At 45.8% G+C, this 19,873-nt stretch overlaps 1 protein-coding gene across 1 annotated transcript in view; it reads right to left on the bottom strand.

Moving 5' to 3' along the window:
• Positions 1-19,613, bottom strand: part of TMEM120B (transmembrane protein 120B) — a 45,017-nt gene extending 25,404 nt beyond the window's left edge. The window contains exons 1-2 of the mRNA XM_036085070.2: positions 19,414-19,613; positions 1,115-1,233 (exon numbers count right to left, since the gene is read on the bottom strand). Of these exons, the coding sequence (XP_035940963.1) occupies positions 1,115-1,233; positions 19,414-19,482 (188 nt within the window). The 5' untranslated portion in view covers positions 19,483-19,613. The remainder of the gene's footprint in view (positions 1-1,114; positions 1,234-19,413) is intronic.
• Positions 19,614-19,873: the final 260 nt, after the last annotated feature.

Here is a 19,873-nt window from a genome sequence, read left to right as displayed (position 1 = left end):
TGTCAAACAGGGTGGAAGGTCCTACTGGCATCTAGGGGATAGAGGCCAGGGATGCTGCTAAACATCCTAGAATGCACAGGACAGACCCTGCAGCAGAATTATCAACAGTGCCAGGGTTGAAAAATCCTAGACTGATAAAGACTGTTGAGTCTTACCATCAGTAAGATGTGTTTTTCCAAGAGTGGCGATGTCATTACATGGAACCATCCATACTCTTACCCCATGACTAATGGACCTCCATTTCCAAAATGGTCAGCCAAGGTTAGGGATATAATCAGTAACGTTTGCAAAAATTGTCCACAAGGGAAGGGAAGAATTGACCAGGAGTTACACACTATGGTATGGAGACTTAGCTAAGTCAACTGGGATAAGCCACTCAGAGCCTCGGTCTCCTTGCCTGCCTGGGGTCACAGCATCCACTGGACTCCTTCTACCTATAGGGGATGAGAGCACTTTCCAAACCACGAAGACATGAGGACTGGGAGGTGAACTTATGATCTTGGCCTCAAGAACTGAACAAAGTCATGAGCTTAAGTATTTCCCCCTGGGGATGCCAGACTTCCTACCACCTACACCAAAGACCTATAACAACTTTCCTCTGGGAAACTACCTCTCATCCTCTTTCCCCCTCCATATAGTTCCAGTAAGGCTGTCCCATCCCCCAGGTCCAAAAACTAAGCATATGACCTAGTCTTGCCTAACCAGAGTCTCAGTGATTGGTTCACAAATAACCATGTGACCAATGCCCACCAATTAGGATCACACCCAGAACTTGTACTGAAAAACAAGTTATTCTGTCAGTGGAACCAAACCAATAGGAAGGAAGGCTGGAGGATGTAAGTCCGGAAGATATTTGTCTGGCACTGCTTGTGGCCATCTCGGTGACCAGAAGGGGACAGTCAGCCTGAGGGTGAAGCCAATCTAGAGGACGGCAGAATTTAGAAGGGGGGAAAAAAAAATAAACAGATTCCTAAAAACACCTTTTGACCCCTGGATCCAGTGATGTCTGAAGCTACTCCTGGTTTTTTTCCATTAAAATTTCCATTCTCTGCTTAAGCCAGCTTTGAGTTGGGTTTCTGTCCCTTAAAACCCAGGGAGCTGTAGCCTCGCCTACCTCTGGAGTGTGTGCTTCAAGTCCTTCAGGCGCGTCTTCTGCTTGTTGATGGAGCTGCTACACAAAGTCTGGAGTGAGGTCAGCTCCTCCAGCTTCTGCTTGTAGATCCTGTGGGTTTCCTGAGGGATGGAGGAGCCCAAGCAGGGTGTATGGGAGAATGTGAATGGGTCGCTTTTCATAGTTGGATGTGACTGTGCAAGTCAGTCTGACAGCTAAGATGATGCAACTACTACTATTGAAGATGTGGCTTAGACAACCAGGCTGGAATTCGGGAAGGCAGCATGGCACGGCGCTTATGTATGGAACTAATGTTTTTTTCCTACCCAGGTTCCATCCTTCCTAATAGCAACAGCAACCAAATATGCCTCTGAGAGGCCACCTCTTGTCAACCTCTTCTTGGTCCAGATGGTTTGAGTAGGGCTAACAGTCTCCATGCCAATAGCAGTCATGTGATCCACACCTGGCCAATGAGTATCCTCCAATGCCCTAGCCACTGACTGATTCAGAGGTAGACACATGGCTCAAACTGGGCCAGTGAGAGTCAGCCCTGGGACTCTGGTTTAGAAGTACTGGTTTAGAAATGCCCTCCTTCTTCTGGGTTTGCTAATCTGGTAGAAAGCGCACCTGGGGCTGCTGAGCAAATGAAGCCTAACAGGAAAACAGAATTGCAATGCAGTACGAGATAGAATTCTCACAGCATCAATTCAGCCCTTAGATCTAACCAGGTCTGAATGTAATGCTCTTGGTGATATGAATTAATAAATACCTTTTCACTTAGGCCAGTTTGAGTTGGGTTTCTGATCCTGGCAATGAAAAGAGTTCTTGCTAAGTCAACTAAGAAAAGGACACATCGCTTCCCTTAAAGCCAGCCCTCCCTACCCCAGGCTCTGGAAATAACCATTCAGGGCCACAAGGCCTGGGGAAATACAAGAGACTTCACCTCAAGGCAAGGAGGATGAACACAGTAACTTCTTGATCACGCTGCCCCAGCACACCTCCCCGAACATTACACCATATGCTCAGAAACAGCCCCTTCCCTCTAGAGTTCTGATAATCTAAGACAAGCACCAACAATGTGGAGGAAACAATATGAGGGACAGGGACCATGAAATTAAAAAAAAATAATCCAATGAACAGATTTAAAGTGTCTGTTTTCTTAGGTGGTGGAGAAATGTATTGACCAGAGGGAGGGGAAAAAAAGGGGATGGTCAAAGGGTGAGACCAGAGCCTAAATGCTCATAGCTGCCAAGCAGGGTCTCTAGATTTGACAGTCAAGCCAGAAAATAAAGAAGTGAAGGCAATGAAGTGAACAGATAACAATTAGGAACAACATCAAAGGACACTGTGAGCAAGTCTCCCCTGACCCCGAGATGAGAAGGCTTGGTCCCCTGAATTCGCACAGCATCCTCACTCTCTCCTTCCTGGGTCCCTGGAGAGGAAAATCATGTCTTTCATGTAACTTTTTATTTTTAAATAATTTCAGGGGCGCCTGGGTGGCTCAGTTGGTTGAGCGACTGCCTTCAGCTCAGTTCATGATCTCAGGGTCCTGAGATCGAGCCCCGCATCGGGCTCCCTGCTCAGCGGGAAGCCTGCTTCTCCCTCTCCCACTCCCCCTGCTTGTGTTCCTGCTCTTGCTGTCTCTCTCTCTGTGTCAAATAAATAAATAAAATCTTTAAAAAAAAAAAATTTCAAACTTGCTGAAGAATTTTAAGAAGAATACAAAGAACCCCCCTATACCCTTCACCCAGATTCACTAACTGTTGGCATTATGCCATACATATTTGCTTTATCCTGTGTGTGTGTTTGCGTGTGTGTGTGTGTGTGCGTGTGTGTGTTCTTTTTCTGTATCAGGCATCAGTGAACGACAACCCACAGGCCAAATCGCCAGCCACCAGATTTTGTATGGGCAGTACGCTAGAAATGGATTTTGGCTGGTTGAAAAAAAAAAAAATCAAAAGAAGACTACTTCACGACACGTGAGAAGTGTATGAAATTGCAATTTCGGTATCCATAAATAAGCTTTCCCGGAGCACAGCCACACCCGTTCACTTACATCCCGTCGTGGCCACTTTGGCGCTGCCGTGGCATAGTGAGTAGTTGTGACACGGACCATATGGCCCGCCGAAGCCTAGAATCCTCATTCCCTAGCCTTTCTGCCAAAAAAGGTTTGCCTACTCCTTTCTAAACCATTTGGGAGTTGGTCGTAGACAACATGCTTCTTTACTCTTAAATACTTCAGTGCATGTTTCCTAAGAACACGACATTCTCGGGACGCCTGGGTGGCTCAGTCGGTTAAGCGTCTGCCTTCGGCTCAGGTCATGATCCCAGGGTTCTGCGACTGAGCCCCACATTGGGCTCCCTGCTCAGTGAGAAGCCTGCTTCTCCCTCTCCCACTAACCCCTGCTTGTGTTCCCTCTCTCGCTGTGTCTCTCTCTGTCAAATAAATAAATAAAATCTTTAAAAAAAAAAAAAAAAGAACACGACATTCTCTTATATATCCATAGTACAATGATCAGATTATCGTATCTCTTTAGGCTCCTTTAGTCTACAACAGTTCCTCGACTTTTCTTCATCTTTCATGACATGGACATTTTTAAAGGGTTCAGTCCAGTTGTTTTGAAGAATGTCCCTCCATCTCGGTTTGTCAGATATTTCCTCATGAGTGAATTTTGGATATGCATTTGGGACAGAAATGCCATTAAAGTGATGCTGTGTCCTCAGTGTCTCCTATCAGGAGGGACACAGTGTCTGTGATGTTAACTTTGATTGCTTGCTGCCCACTGCTTTCTCCATTTACAGTGACCAGCCTTCTATCTGTAATTAACAAGTAATCTGTAGAGAGGGAGGCTGCGATTTACTCCCTTTTGAATTCCTCGACCATCCTATGTTCAACTAATCTGCTCGTAATAAAGGAAAGCCTCCAGAACGGGACAGGAAGGATGGGGGCAGAGAGATCCCGAGTAAATTACATAGGCTTTGAGAAGGTGGGGCCTCTGAACCAAGAGTCCCCAGCAACAGCAGCAGAGGCTCCTGGAAGATAAAGGGCTATGCGACCTCCTGGCACACTCTGGTGCTGGGTCCCACCACAGAAAGATAAGACCAAGACTGCAACATCAGCAGCCAGATGCTCACCAGGCCCTCTTGGATTTAAATTAATATTTAATTTCTTAAGTAAAACATGAAGACATTATCCTCGTTAAAAATTAAAACCCTACAGGGGCGCCTGGGTGGCTCAGTCATTAAGCATCTGCCTTCGGCTCAGGTCATGATCCCAGGGTCTTGGGATCGAGCCCCGCGTCGGGCTCCCTGCTCCGCGGGGAGCCTGCTTCTCTCTCTCCCACTCCCCCTGCTTGTGTTCCCTCTCTCACTGTGTCTCTCTCTGTCAAATAAATAAATAAAAATCTTTAAAAAAAAAAAAATTAAAACGCTACAGCTATGGCTGGAGTCGGCTATGAATATCCCGCATCCTGTCTTCTCCCCTTTCTCCAGAGGTAACTACAGTTACCACTTTCTTCTAGACTTCTGTCTATGTATTCTTCCAGACTGTAGTCTATTTATCTATGCATTTCTATATTCTATATAGACCTATTTCTACATATATGCACATAAATATATATACATATATATGAAAAATACACACTGCTGCAAAAATGAATTGTCCCTAATACTTAGTCTCCTTTACTTCCTTTAGTAACGGGACCGCATGAGTAGTAGCTGGGCACATGGCCATCCAGTAACAGACATTTCCCAGCCTCCCTTGCAGCTATGTGTAGCAGCAGGATGAGTCAGCCAAATGGATGCAGGTAGAAGTGATGTGTCGAAGTTCTGAACCACATCTTTATAAGGAGCTGCTTGCCCTCCACTGTCCCTTTTCCTGACTGGGATATGGTGACAACAGATGCAGTTACCTTGAAACCAGAGATGGAAGCCACATGATGTCAATGGCAAAGCCCAGTGTCCCTTCCCCCAGCCAAACCAACCTCAGCTGACCTCATGTGACAGAGCTTCCCACTTGTGATGGTGTTAAAACACGATTGCCCATCCTTCAGCACTCCTCACAGACAGAGGTGGGATCTCTGTTCCCACCTCTTAAATATAGACAGGCTTGTGGCTGGTTTGACCAATAAAATACGGCAGGAGCAACACTACAGTCTCTGAGAAAAAAGTCATGGAAGGCCATGTGGCTTCTGCCTTATTTGCTGGAACACTTGCTTTTAGAGCAAACAGTCCAACTACCCTGAGGCCACCATGCTATACGGAAATCCTAACCTCATAGAGAAGTCACATGTAGGCACTCTGATCAATAGTCTCAACTAAGACAAACATTCTTGTCGTTTCAGCTCAGACATTTAGATGTGTGGGCAAAGAACCTCCAGACGATTCTAGCCACAGCCATGTAAGTTACTCCCAGCCATTCGAGTCTTCCCAGCGAAGGCCCCTGACACCACAGAGCAGAGCACAGTCAAGCCATTCCCATCATGCCCCGTCTAAACTCCTAACCCACAGAATCCAAGAGCAAAATGTAATTATTGTTGTTTTACATAGCAACACATAACCGAACACCACTTACCCTGGACCACACCTCCCTTTGGACCGTTATGTGAGAAAGATGCTGCCTCATTTAAGCCTTTTTTTTTTTTTTTTTAATTTGGGGGTCTCTTTGTTATAGCAGCTTAGCTTATACCATAAAGTACATACTTTTGATTTTTAAAAATATATTAACAGTATCAGAATTTAGATAGGATTCCACAAGTTTCTTTTTCTCACTCAACAATATGTCTTGAAGATCCACCAACATAAGAATGTATAGATATACTTCATTCTTTTTAGTGCTATGGAACATTTCATGCTATGGACATACTACGGCTTACTGAGCCATTCTACTGCTGGATCTTTAGGTTGTTTCCAGTCTCTGCCTATAACCAACAATGCAACATTGACTAACATCCTCACAGGCATACACACAAGCATCTCTCTCGGGAAGAGAAGAAGGATTGCTGGGTCAGAGTGCACAGCCTTGTTTTTAGTTTTTTTTTTTTTTTTAAAGATTTTATTTATTTATTTGACAGAGAGAGACATAGCGAGAGAGGGAACACAAGCAGGGGGAGTGAGAGAGGGAGAAGCAGGCTCCCCGCAGAGCAGGGAGCCCGATGTGGGACTCGATCCCAGGACCCTGGGATCATGACCTGAGCCGAAGGCAGTCGCTTAACCAACTGAGCCACCCAGGCGCCCATCCTTGTTTTTAGTTTTAATAGATCTTGGCAAACTGCCACAGAGTGGCTGTACCAATTTACACTCCCACCCACAGCTTATGAGAGCTGTCGACACCTCACCAACACTCAATGACGTCGACTTTTCTACAGGCACTTCTCTAATCTCTGCTGGTGATATTTTCTGCTCCATCCTAAGACATCAGACCAGGTAGGGATAGGAAGTCTGTGAGCCTTCCCACAATTTTGCCCCCTGGCATATGGAGTCACTCCAGCTCCCCTCTGGTTCTTTCTCTCTATCAGCTAGAGCCACTTCCCAGGGGACATCTTATATTGGAGACCATACATCTGGTCGACTCTTGTCTTTAGTTCCAGACTGAAGATTTGTCAGCTATGAGGAGGACAATGTGGGGCTGGGGCCCTTAGTGTGACATACTCTCCATTTCCAGGGCATTCCTCGCCCACGCCCAGACTCTGCTGATTCCCTCATACCAGTCCCACAAGCAGTAGGAAAGGTTACCAATTCATTTCTTGGATTCTAACTTTTCTCTAGACAGCTGCCTCTTATTCTCTCTAACTGTGGTAAAATACATATAACATAAAATTTACCATTTTAATCATTTGAAATTTCTAAAATTTCCCTAATTTTAATAAAACACATATAAAATTACCATCTTAATAATTTTAAGTGGAGGGGCACCTGGGTGGCTCAGTCGGTTAAGCAGCTGCCTTCAGCTTGGGTCATGATCTCAGGGTCCTGGGACTGAGCACCGAACAGGGCTCCATATTCAACAGGGAGTCTGCTTCTCCCTCTGCCCCTCCTGCTCGTGCTCTCTCTCTAATGAATAAAATCTTTTTAAAAAATTAAAATAATAATGTTAAGTGTATAATTCAGTGGTATTAGATATGTTCACATCATTGTGAAACCATCACCACCATTCCATCTCCAGAACTTTTTCATCATCCCAACTGAAACTCCAAACCCATCAAATAATAACTCCACTTTCTGTTTCCCCAGCCCCTGGCAACCACCATACTACTTTGTCTATGAATTTGACCCTCTAGATACTTTACATAAGTAGAAACATGTATTGTCTTTTTTTTTTTTTTGAAAGCCAAACAGAAGAGAATATAGTTTAACTGAATCATACAACATGTGAACCCTTCTAGTTCTTCATAATTTATGTCTGACTTCTCAGAAATATTTTGGGAAGAAAATGCAGGGAGCTTTTTGGGGGGCAAGGGGAGATAAGTGATTACATTTTTTAAAATTCCAGTTAGTTAATATACAGTGTTATGTTACTTTCAGGTGTACAATACAGTGATTCAACAATTCCATACATCACCAGGTGCTCATCACAAGTGCCCTCCTTCATCCCCATCACCTATTTAACCCATCTCCCCCTCCCCTCTCCTCTGGTAATGGTCAGTTTGTTCTCTATAGTTAAGAGTTTGTTTCTTGATTTGCCTCTTTTTCCCCCCTTTGCTTGTTTTGTTTCTTAAATTCTACGTATGAGTGAAATCATAAGGTATTTGTCTTTCTCTGACTTATTTTGCCTAGCATAATACCCTCTAGCTCCATCCACATTGTTCCAAATGGCAAGATTTCATTCTCTTATGGCTGAATAATATTCCATTGTATATATATCTACCACATCTTCTTTATCCATTCATCATTCGATGGACACTTGGGCTGCTTCCATATCTTGACTATTGTGAGTAATGTTACTATGACCATTTGGGAGTATAAGTACCTGTTTGGAGTCCCTGCTCTCGGTTCTTTTGGGTATATACCCAGAAGTGGGATTGCTAGATCAAATAGTAATTCTACATTTAATATTTTTTTAGGAACCACCATACCATTTTCCCAGCTGCACCATTTTACAACAGCTGTTTCTTTCTTTCTTTCTTTTTTACAGTGCTTTCCGTTTTCTTTCTTTTTTTTTTTTTTTTTAAGATTTTATTTATTTGACAGAGAGAGACACAGCGAGAGAGGGAACACAAGCAGGGGCAGAGGGAGAGGGAGAAGCAGGCTTCCCACTGAGCAGGGAGCCTGATGTGGGGCTCGATCCCAGGACCCTGGGATCATGACCTGAGCCGAAGGCAGACGCTTAACAACTGAGCCACCCAGGCGCCCCTACAACAGCTGTTTCTTGATGGACTGTCCATGGGGTGGTTCTGGGAGGTGGGGAATACAATTCTTATCCTCCCTTGGAATCCCTGGCTATTCTCTGCACGTGAGGGTGTCTCCAGAAGACCCTCAATTAGACCTGTGCTTTGAAATGCTTCTTCCAGGGGCAGGATGAGCCACACTGCAGCAATCCAATCCTGGCTTTCATCCAGTCAGCCTTGAACCTGTAGCCTCAAAAGGAACTGGTCACCATATGGAAGCCTTCTGTTGTTTTTGCCAACTAGGTAGATATTCCCCTTCTGGTTAATGTCTCCACAGTTTCTTTGGAAATCCAGCCCTCCCCACACTCAATTACTGAAATCTGGCTAGGAATGGGGTTGAAGCTGCCGCAGGTTCCAGGGCATATGACCTGGGCCTGGCCAGAGTATCAATCTCCAGACCCAACTGGCTAATTCAGGGACAGGCATTCAAAACCAACAAATCTCAGTTGCTGGGGAGGGGGGGGGGGGTAGTTTTTACCAGAACTGCTGAAAAAGAGAAGCTCTTCTTCCACTAGTTTGAAGGAGGAAGAGCTCATGTGAGCCCAGAGCTAATGGAGCCGTCTTGCTTGAGCATGAATCCAACTGATGGGAAAACAGGGCAGAGGTAGATGAAGGCTGAGCCTTGATGGTTTCATTTGAGCCCCTGGATCGACTCATATTTGAAGATAGTATACCTTTGGCCTCCCAATTACACAAACAAATAAATCCTGTTTTATTTGGTTTGGCTTTGCCAGTTTGGATTAAAGGTCTTCATTTCAGAAGCAAGTGTCAGAATCTAGATTAAAATGCCAAAGCACAGAGTTTTCCTTCTGGGCGAAGTTAATCACACCAGGTAAGAACAGAAGCCACAAATCTTGGGACTCATTATTACCAACCTCTTGCCCTGGGCACTTTCATCCTAAAGACACCAAAAACAAGGACTTGGAGCCCTGTTGAATGAATCCTTCATCAAGCCACTAACTAAACAGGCACCCCAAAATGTAGATCTCTGAACAATCAAATTGGGTGTTTTTTCTACAAACCAAAAACCTAAGCCATCATTTTTTAACAGCTTTGAGGTATAATTCACATACCATAAAATTCACTCATTTTATGTGTACAATTCAGTGATGCCTATATATTTACCCAGTTATCCAGCTATTGGCACAGCCAGTTTTAGGACATTTCACCACCCAGTAAGACCCCTCACGTCTGTGACAACATTGCTGCTCCCCCCACACCCCTCCCTCCAGCCCCTTGGCAACCACTAAGCTACCTTCTGTCCCTATAGATTTGTCTTTTCTGGATAGTCCATATAAATGGAGTCATACCATATGTGGTTTGGGGTCTGGCTTCTTTCACTGAGCATCACGTTTCTGAGGTTTATTCATGTTGTAGCATACACAAGGATCCCTGCTTCCTGAAAGTTCCCGTTATGCCATTTTGCTTTTGCTTTTATGAAAGACCGCCATTAGTAAGGTAATGGCTTTTTTCATAAAAGTGAAAATCCTCTTCGGATCTCTTTTGGTTAGCAAAAACAGGTACTAATGGAGGTCTTTCGAGAAAGCAGTGGTGTGACTCGACCTTTCCTAAAGCAGGGGATACTCTTCGCTTTACGCCATTCTGGCTCATGAAAGGTTTCACTGGAAGGCTGTACTTTCGGATAGTGGGGGGGAAGCACATGTTATTCTGCTTTTATTGCTACTAAACAATAAAACTTTGGTACAGATGCATCACACTTTGTTTATCCATTCACCTGTTATCAGACATTCCAGTTATTTCCACTTTTTGGCTATTATAAATAATACTTCCATGAACATGTACAAATCTTTGTGCAGACATATTTTCATTTCTCTTGGGTAGATACCTAGGAATGGAATTACTGGTCATATGGTAAATGTATGTTTAACTTTTAAAGAAAATGACAAACTGCCAAACCACTATTTCTATTTCTAAACTTGGCAGCAGTGGATTGGAACACGGGAAACACCAAACACAGGGAGTCCACACTCTGCAACTGGTGCAGGGAGTACCAGCTTATTAAATGTGATTGACTCCCACATCGAGTTGCTACCTCTAAAAATAACCCAGAGTGCTGGGGGCACCAAAGCAGACAAGCAGCTGCAGAAGAAAGAAAGAAAAGACTCCATTCGGGAGCACAAAGCTAACCTCCCCACCCCGCATCCCCTAACTTGTCTAGTTCAAGGCCAAAGAAAAGAAACACACTTGATAGAGTATCTAAGGATGGAGCTTTAGGATGTAAAAAAAGAGGATAATTATAAGCAAGCATTGCCAGTAAAGAAGCAAATGCTAACTATATAAATTTAGTTAAAATCTGCAAAAGAGAAAATACAAGCATAGTACACTACTCGATTCTGCAGTAAATAATATCTGCATGGTCATAATCATGTAAATGATTGACAGTAAACCTACAGAGCTGCCTTTCTTTTGTCTTTTCTTTCAGTTTTATTTAAGTAGTCTCTACACCCAACATGGGGCTCAAACTCATGACCCCAAGATCAAGAGTCGCATACTCTTCCGACTGAGCCAGCCAGGCGCCCCAGAGCTGTTTTTCTTTATAAGCCTTTTGGTACTGTTGGGTTACTTTTTGGTCTCCTGCTCATTTTATTATGAAATATTTCAGGCATACAAAAAAAGGCAGAAAATCATATAACTGATAGAAAATAAACATCAGCACCCATATTCTCACTCTCAGTTTAAGAAATAATAGTAGTATGCAGCCATCCAAAGGAATGAGATCTTGCCATTTGCAACGACGTGGATGGAACTGGAGGGTGTTATGCTGAGCGAAATAAGTCAAACAGAGAAAGACATGTATCATATGACCTCACTGATATGAGGAATTCTTAATCTCAGGAAACAAACTGAGGGTTGCTGGAGTGGGGGGTGGAGTGGGAGGGATGGGGTGATTGGGTGATGGACACTGGCGAGGGTAGTGCTCTGGTAAGCGCTGTGAATTGTGCAAGACTGTTGAATCTCAGATCTGTAACTCTGAAACAAATAATGCAATATATGTTAAGAAAAAAAAAAGAAGATAGCAGGAGGGGAAGAATGAAGGGGGGGAAATCGGAGGGGGAGAAGAACCATGAGAGGCGATGGACTCTGAAAAACAAACTGAGGGTTCTAGAGGGGAGGGGGGGCAGGAGGATGGGTTAGCCTGGTGATGGGTATTGAGGAGGGCACGTTCTGCATGGAGCACTGGGTGTTATGCACAAACAATGAATCATGGAACACTATATCTAAAACTGATGATGTAATGTATGGGGATTAACATAACAATAAAAAAATTAAAAAAAAAAAGAAATAATAGTAGTACGCAGAGAGTTAAAAGCCCCCTAAGTGGGGGGCCTGGGTGGCTCAGTTGTTAGGCGTCTGCCTTCGGCTCGGGTCACGATCCCAGGGTCCTGGGATAGAGCCCAGCGTCGGGCTCCCTGCTCAGCGGGAAGCCTGCTTCTCCCTCTCCCACTCCCCCTGCTTGTGTTCCCTCTCTTGCTGTGTCTCTGTCAAATAAATAAATAAAATCTTAAAAAAAAAAAAAAAAAAAAAGCCCCTTAAGAGGGGAACCTCTTTGCTGGTTATTTCTGCTCCCATGCTCACCCCAGATCAATTCTTTCTCTGTGCCCGAGGAGGCTGACCCCTATGGACTGCATTCCCTGGACTCCCTTACCCTGCCTCCCACTTGGGATTAGCCTACAGGATGCACAGCAGGAAGAGAGAGAAGCTGGGGTGTTTGTTCTTCCTGCCTCCTCTGTTTTGCTGCAGACTTCAACCATTACAGCTCCTGTTCTGCAGCTCTCCTTCCCCAGCAACAAGCTTTGGCCAAGCTCTGGTGATGGCCCCCCTCCCTCTACCCCTTTAGGAACACGACTGGCCCCAACTCTAGGGGCCTCACCCTTAAATTGCCACACCTCTGCAAATAGTCCCTTCTTTGAATTCCTTTGAGTGAGACCCTTCTGGGAGAGTCATTTGCCTTTCACCAGGGCCCTGCCCAATCTCCACTATACTGAATCTGGCCCATATCACTCCCCTGTACTATATAAACATGTATCAGCAAGCAATACATAGTATTGTTTTGAATGGTTTTAATTTTATCACACATGTCATACTGTATATATGTCTCTGCCAACTTTCCACTCAATGTTGCTCTTCTTTTAAAAACATTTATCCATGTTGACACATGTAGCTCTAGTTTATTCATTCTGCTCATCATACCCCACTCTACGGATGTTCAGTGGAATCATCCATTTGAAAGAACACTATGTTTCCAGTATTTAGTTGTTACAAACAAGAGTTCTGAAAATTCTTGAACATCTCTACTTGAATATTTAACTTTGCGGCTATGTATTACTTCTAAACATGTAGGATGAATTAAAAGAGAGGGAGAGAGAGAGAAGCGCTAACATTGGCTCTGTGAGCTGGGATGCCCATCCCTCCTTTCCTACATGGCTAATTACCATCCTTTTACACCACGTGTAGAAGACACAAACAAGTGGGTTTCTGGTGGAGGCTTAGGCAATCTGCTGCCTCTCCTGTTCTCTGAGGCCCCAAGCTCTGCCCCAGTGGGAAAATGAGGTTAATGATTCTAGGTCTTGGCACGGCTGTGAAACATCTGGAAATGCCTGCCTGGTACAACTTGGCTAAATCACAAGATCCAGAACCTGAGTCCACGTGTACTGCAAGAATGGCCAGCAATGGAATCTCATGGCCTTTTCAGACAGGGGTCCGGCCCAGAAGCATTGCAAGTTGGTGGACAACCCAGTAGGATGCACCAAAATGTGGTGTCTGATAGCAGCGCTTCTCTCTATTGGAAGTTTCTGAGAAATTACATTTATATAATTCTCTTTCCAAGGAATCGAGTTCAAATAAAGATTTCTGGATGCTGAGTATACTTCACTAAGACTCATCACCATGAAAACATCACTAAGGATGGCAAGTTGACTTCACCGAAACAGCATCAATTCTACATTGGAAAGAATTCTGAGTCATGTGCCAGGATTGATTCGTGATGTCTGTTACAGGAGCAGTAAGTGCGGGTATTAGACACGGGTGTCAGACATTTGGGAGGCAGGACAACCTAAACTCTTCATACCCAGAGTCTGTCACTTCTTAGCAAAGTCATATAAGCTGTTTGTATCTCAGTTTCCTCAGCTGTGAAGAGGTTAGGAGATGAGGTATATGTAACAGGCCATATACTGGTTTACTTTTTTTAAATCAGTTTTATTGAGGTATAATTTACATATCAATTCATCAATTTTCAGGTGTACAACTCAAGGAATTCTGGCAAATATATACAATTGTGTAAACACCACCACAATCAGGACATAAAACAAAGGTTCACAAACTTTGCTGGTTCACCGTGCCTTTCATGTCTCAGTACACTTTCCACAGTCCTCAGGCCAAATAATTGAAAAGTATTTATGTCCTAACAACTCAGTAGCCTTTTTTGGGGGAAAAAAAGAATACGCAGAAATTGACAAAAACGTTTTTATTTCATTCCGAAATAACCAAAATTATTTACTAATGGAATGTGTGTGCCTATTGGGCTCTGCACAAATTCTCAAACCTTAGAATCAGATGGGACACTGTCAACCTCTTTTTCCACATGGATTTTCACACAGTACTTGATTTTAATCATAGATCATTAAAAACCTAACTTTACAAAGATATGACATCATCAAAAAGAATGTAGTGTGATCTGGGGCGCTTGGGTGGCTCAGTCGTTAAGCATCTGCCTTCGGCTCAGGTCATGATCCCAGGGTCCTGGGATCGAGCCCCACATCGGGCTCCCTGCTCCGCGGGAAGCCTGCTTCTCCCTCTCCCACTCCCCCTGCTTGTGTTCCCTCTCTTGCTGTCTCTCTCTCTGTCAAATAAATAAAATCTTTGAAAAAAAAAAAAAGAAAAAAAAAAGAATGTAGTGTGATCTAATGTGCAAGTACGAAATACCCCAAGTTAGCAGTTTAAGAGGTGTATGACAGATGTCATTGTGTTTCCCTTGAAAATTGAAATTATCCCATAGTGTCGCTAGGAGCCTGATGCAGCTCCTTGGGGGTACCTTGACACAGTCTGGGAATTACAGATATAGACTGTTTCTATTACTCCCCAAAAGATGCCTGTCCAGCATCCCTCTCTCTTTTTTTACTACCAGTATTTTCATTTTCCTTTATAGGACTATCCCTCCCTCATTTTTATTTCATATGGTTTGAGTGGCCCTCACTCCAGTCCTGGGCTCCAGCGGAGACATGTAACCAAGGCCCAGCCAATCCGTGCCACAGTTACTGGTTAAGTAAGGGATAATCATGTGACAATGAGAGTTGGCCCTGGGACTCCTGCTGAAATTACCAGGGAAAAGATGCTCTGTTTTGGCCAGATTTGCTAAGCTGGTAGATGTCAGCCTGGGGTTGCCCCAACATGGGAGAGACTGCCTGAGAATAAGGCTGATATAGAAGAAACAGAGAGGGGGTGCCTGGGTGGCTAATCGGTTATGCGTCCAATTCTTGGTTTCGGCTAGGGTCATGATCTCCGGGTCATGGGATTGAGCCCCACCTCGGGCTCTGCTCTCAGCGCAGAGTCTGCTTGTCCCTCTCCCTCTGCTCCTCCCCCAAACTTGCGCACGCACACACGTCTCTAAAATAAATAAATAAATAAAATCTTAGGGAAAAAAAAAAGAAGAAGAAGAAGAAACAGAGAGAGAGACACACACAGACACATCATTGGAGCCCCTGGATCTAGCCTGGCCTGAAGCCATTTGTCACTGGATTTCCCAATATATGAGCTAATAAATTCCTTTTTTTGGCTTAAAGCCAGTTGAATGGGGTTTCTGTCACTTGCAACTAAGAATCCTGACTAATGTATTATATATATGCATTTATATATATCTACAGTACAGTGCTTTATTGCATATATATATATATATATTTAAAGATTTTATTTATTTATTTGACAGAGAGAGACACAGCGAGAGAGGGAACACAAGCAGGGGGAGTGGGAGAGGGAGAAGCAGGCTTCCTGCTGAGCAGGGAGCCCGACGCGGGGCTCGATCCCAGGACCCTGAGATCATGACCTGAGCCGAAGGCAGACGCTTAACGACTGAGCCACCCAGGCGCCCCTATTGCATATATATTTATATTATATATATATTTATTACATATATAAAGCACTGTACAAATGAAATGAGACCCCACAAGTTCAAAAGTTTCTTTCCAGAGCCAAGGGTCTCAAGATACTTTGGGAGCCCACAGTGTTAGGAACCCAAAAAATATCTGATGTACACAGCAGACCTGGGTTCAAATTCCAAAATTCCATGACTTCCAAGTTACTTAACATCTCTTAGCCTCAGTATAAAGCAGGGTTGGTCATTTAGATTAAATGGAATCATCCATGTATCATACAGTTAGCTCTTACCGTTATTACTGTCAGCCTTTGTTTTTTAGATAAAGAAACTCCAGCTCAGAGAGGTGGCTTGCTAACGGTCAGATACTAGACAAGTGCAGGCCTCAGGCATGAACCAGGAACTGTGACTTCCTGTCCAGGGTTCTTTCCACACAACGCACTTCTAAAGAAAGAGACCCGTAAAGCAATGCAAGATGGAAGAGAAACGAAAAGAGTACCCAGGGCACAGACCTGCCTTAGGTAGTGGTTAAGAGTATAGACCCTGACATTCAACAGCCTGGGTTTGAATCCTGACTCTAGTACTTACAAGACATATGACTTTGGGTATATGATTTTCCCTCTGTAAAATGGGATAACAGGATCTATTTTGTAGGGTTTTAATAAAATAATACTGACCTTCTTGCTACTACCCTGTCCCTCTCGTGTCTGTTCTATACACAGCAGCCAGAGGGGTGCCTGTTTCATTGGTAGGAAAGGCCAAAATCTTTACAGTGGCCTACCAGGACCCTGCATTTCTGTGAGGTTAGGTTTAGGGAAAGGCCTCTTTGGGCCACCTCCTTTCTGGATGGGAAGGGGTGGGGCCAGGTTTCCAGTGATGCAAGTCAGGAAACGCTTATTAAATCACCTGCCACAGTGTCTGTAAGTGACCTTCTGTGGTCACACCACAGGCCACAGGGCCAAACATGTGCTGGTCTCAGACTGATGCTCAATTCACCCAGCCAGCCAAAAGCGAAGTCCCCATAGCCACTTGACCTTGCCCCTGAGTCTAGTGAGGCCCTGGCAGATACAAATCACAGTCAAAAGAAAACAGATCCTTTCCTCTAGAAAGTCCCAGAGATTATGACTTTTGCAGAGGGGGGATTCCTAAGACCTTTCCAATCCTCTGGGGTCTGACAATTAGGTTTTCTCTTTCCTCCCTTCATTTGAAAAAGGGAAGGAGAGGTGAAACACAGAGATATTAGCTATGACCCGAAGAAAGACAGAATCAGAGAGATACAAACATGAAACCTACAAATCCCAGATTCAGAGGCAGATATAGGAAAATTAAGATAGACAGGAATTTTCTGGTAAAAAAATTAATCCTTCCTTTCTAGTTCCAATCTGTCCACCTGCCTACCTGTTGTGACCTCCCTGCTCTCCAATAAATGTTTCATATCTGAAAGTCTGTCCAACACATACCCAATGACAATGTACACCCTACTTATTATACACATATCCCAGAAACTTTCATCTCAGGAGTTCAAAGCTCTCATATTTATTATGGGAGATATGGAAGTGAGAAGAGAGAGACAGGCCTCCCAGCACAATGACAGACATCCAAACTAAGCATTTAGAGTACTAAGTTCTAGTAGCAGCTTTACCACTCAAGAGCTGTGTGACCCCAGTTGAGTGAATTAGATTCTCAGGCTTCAGTTTCCTCATCTATGAAGATATAGACAATGTCTATGACCTTGACTCACGGGGAACTCTGTGGCCTTCCATCTATCACTGGCCTCTGACCCAGGAGTTGTCCACCAAAGCCTGAGGCCAGCAGGGTCCCTGCTCCCCAAAGGCCCAGTCCATTCCAGTTCCCCCATTGCTGAAGAACTGAGTAGGGGACACCACGGTTTCCCCCCAGTCAGCTGTTCTCCAGCCCTTGCTGTGCACCAGGGGACAAAATCCAGAATTCCCAATTCTTCTCTGTCCCTCACACACCGGAACCCCAAAGATACCAAGTAAGAACACAACAACAAATCAAACGTCTCCTTTGCAAGCTCTGCTTGCCAAGACTAGCTATCTAATTGCTGTTGATTGCATTAATTGCATGGCTCTGAAGTGTTAAGACAACTCCTCCTCCTAATGTAAGTCAGGGCAAGGGAGAGGAATTCAGGAACAAAATCTCCACACAAGAAAACTCTTCTCCCGGGCGCCTGGGTGGCTCAGTCGGTTAAGCGACTGCCTTCGGCTCAGGTCATGATCCCAGGGTCCTGGGATCGAGCCCCGCGTTGGGCTCCCTGCTGAGCAGGGAGCCTGCTTCTCCCTCTCCCTCTGCCTGCCACTCCCCCTGCTTGTGCTATCTCTCTGACAAATAAATAGAATCTTTAAAAAAAACAACAACAAAACTCTTTTCCCACTCCCGATCCTAACACCCCTTCCTGACTCCACAGCTGAGCATGACCTGACAGCCCAGTAAGACAAAGTGTTAAGAGGCAGCTGAATCTTCTCGATGGGACTGGAGCCAGAAGGATCCCCTGGGAATTGGATCGGCCCCCAAGCCCTGGACCTGAAGGAAAGGGCACCAACCCACACATGCTGCACAGGCCAAGAAAGGCATACCGGTTCTGGATTCTTTTTCTCCGCTCATTCCTAGAATAGACCCCTCGCCCCCACCTTCCTGCTCCTCTCTGCTGCACCCCTCTCTTTAAACATCAGGGCCTACTGCCTCAGGTCCAGAAGACCCATGACAAACAATCTCCTCTCCCCTCCTCTGGACACTGTAAGAGGCCCACCAACTGAGACGAGAGGTACATGGACAGGGAAAATGTCATTGCTCCAGCCAAGGATAGGAAGAAGTGGGGTGGAGCTGTGCAATGTGATTTCAGGCAAACAGAGCCCAACTTCAGAGAAAACAAACACAATCTAGTTGCTGGAGAGGAAAAAGCCCCATCTCCCAAACTGGTCCAGGAGTCCCTCTTGGCCAACCCCAAGGTTTCATATGAGGTGTCTCTAGTCACCTGAGTTGGTAGCTGAGACCTGTCTGAACCTCCTTTCAGTAACAGTTCCTCTTGCCAGGACCCCACAGGGGCAATTTTCTCAAGGGACCTCTCTTCCATCTGCCCTCACCCTACCCGGTATAAGGTCCTGGGCCAGATGGGTGAGGGCTGGGAGCAGCCTCTATCACGGAGGGAGGCAACCCAGCTGTCAGAACTGACAGATGCCATCCACAACGCCAAACTCAGCCTGCAGCAGCGGCACGGAGTGCACAGACACCAGAGCCCCAAAGACGCAGAACAGGGGTCCCTAATCCCTGAGCAAACCCTAGGGGTTCAAGGTGAACGGCTCCCAAGCACATCTCTCAAAATGTAGTTGCAGAAAAGAGGGCTGCCCCACCAGAACAGAGAAGTTGGGCTGCCAAAAGCAGGCGGACAGGGGTACGGCTAGGCGAGACCCCCGCGGAGGTGGGGGCTGGGCTGTACTGTCAGCCCCAGCACATATCTGTCCCCTCAGGCCTCCCCCACATGACACACCTGGAACTTCCCCTCAGAGGCCACAGACCAACTTTCTGCAGAGAAGGAGGTGCGCGGAGCAAAGAGCCGGTGCGAAGGCGGGGTAATGGGGAGCTTCGACCGGGCGCCCCAAGTGGATGAAGAACTGAAGTGCTGGGAGACAGGAGGGTGCTGGCCCACGAGGACCACCAGCCCCCCAGTGCCCAGCCAGAGGCAGCCGCCTGGACCCTGGTGGTCCCCACCGCCCCGGCTGGGTTAGCAGGCAAGGGAAGGCACTGCACCGCAGGTAGCAGAGTTGCGCGACCAGGTGGCCCGGCCCTACCTGCAATTCCTGAAATTCTCCCTCCAGCTCGTGCCACTCGCGCTCGCAACGCTCCAGCTGGCCGGACATGGTGCGGTGGTGCGAGGCGGCGGCGGCGGCAGCTCCCGCAGCGTGGCGCGGGCGGCCACCAGCTCCCCAGCCCGTCCGCCCGCCGGCCGCCTTCGGAGGCACCAGCTGTTCCTGCGCAGCCGGAGCCACGCGCGCACCTGACGTCACAGCCCCCGCCCCAGCGCCCGCCCCACCCCCTCGCCGGGAGGCAGGCCCCCGCGCATGCGCACGCACCACCCCTAGCTCCGCCCCCGCGCGCCCGCGGGCCGGCTAGTTTTGCGGGTCTTGGCAGGGTCTGCTGCTGCCCCCTTGAGAATGCTTCTGCGCTTCCGATCTCTCTTAGCTGAGGCTGGGGAACTTGTCCACAAGCTGCATTTGCAGAGCTGATTTTACTTAGATTGTGTTTATTTGG

Source organism: Halichoerus grypus, chromosome 13, assembly GCF_964656455.1.
Source record: "Halichoerus grypus chromosome 13, mHalGry1.hap1.1, whole genome shotgun sequence".
Classification (NCBI taxonomy): Eukaryota; Metazoa; Chordata; class Mammalia; order Carnivora; family Phocidae; genus Halichoerus; species Halichoerus grypus.
This window is presented reverse-complemented; position numbering and strand designations above follow the sequence as displayed.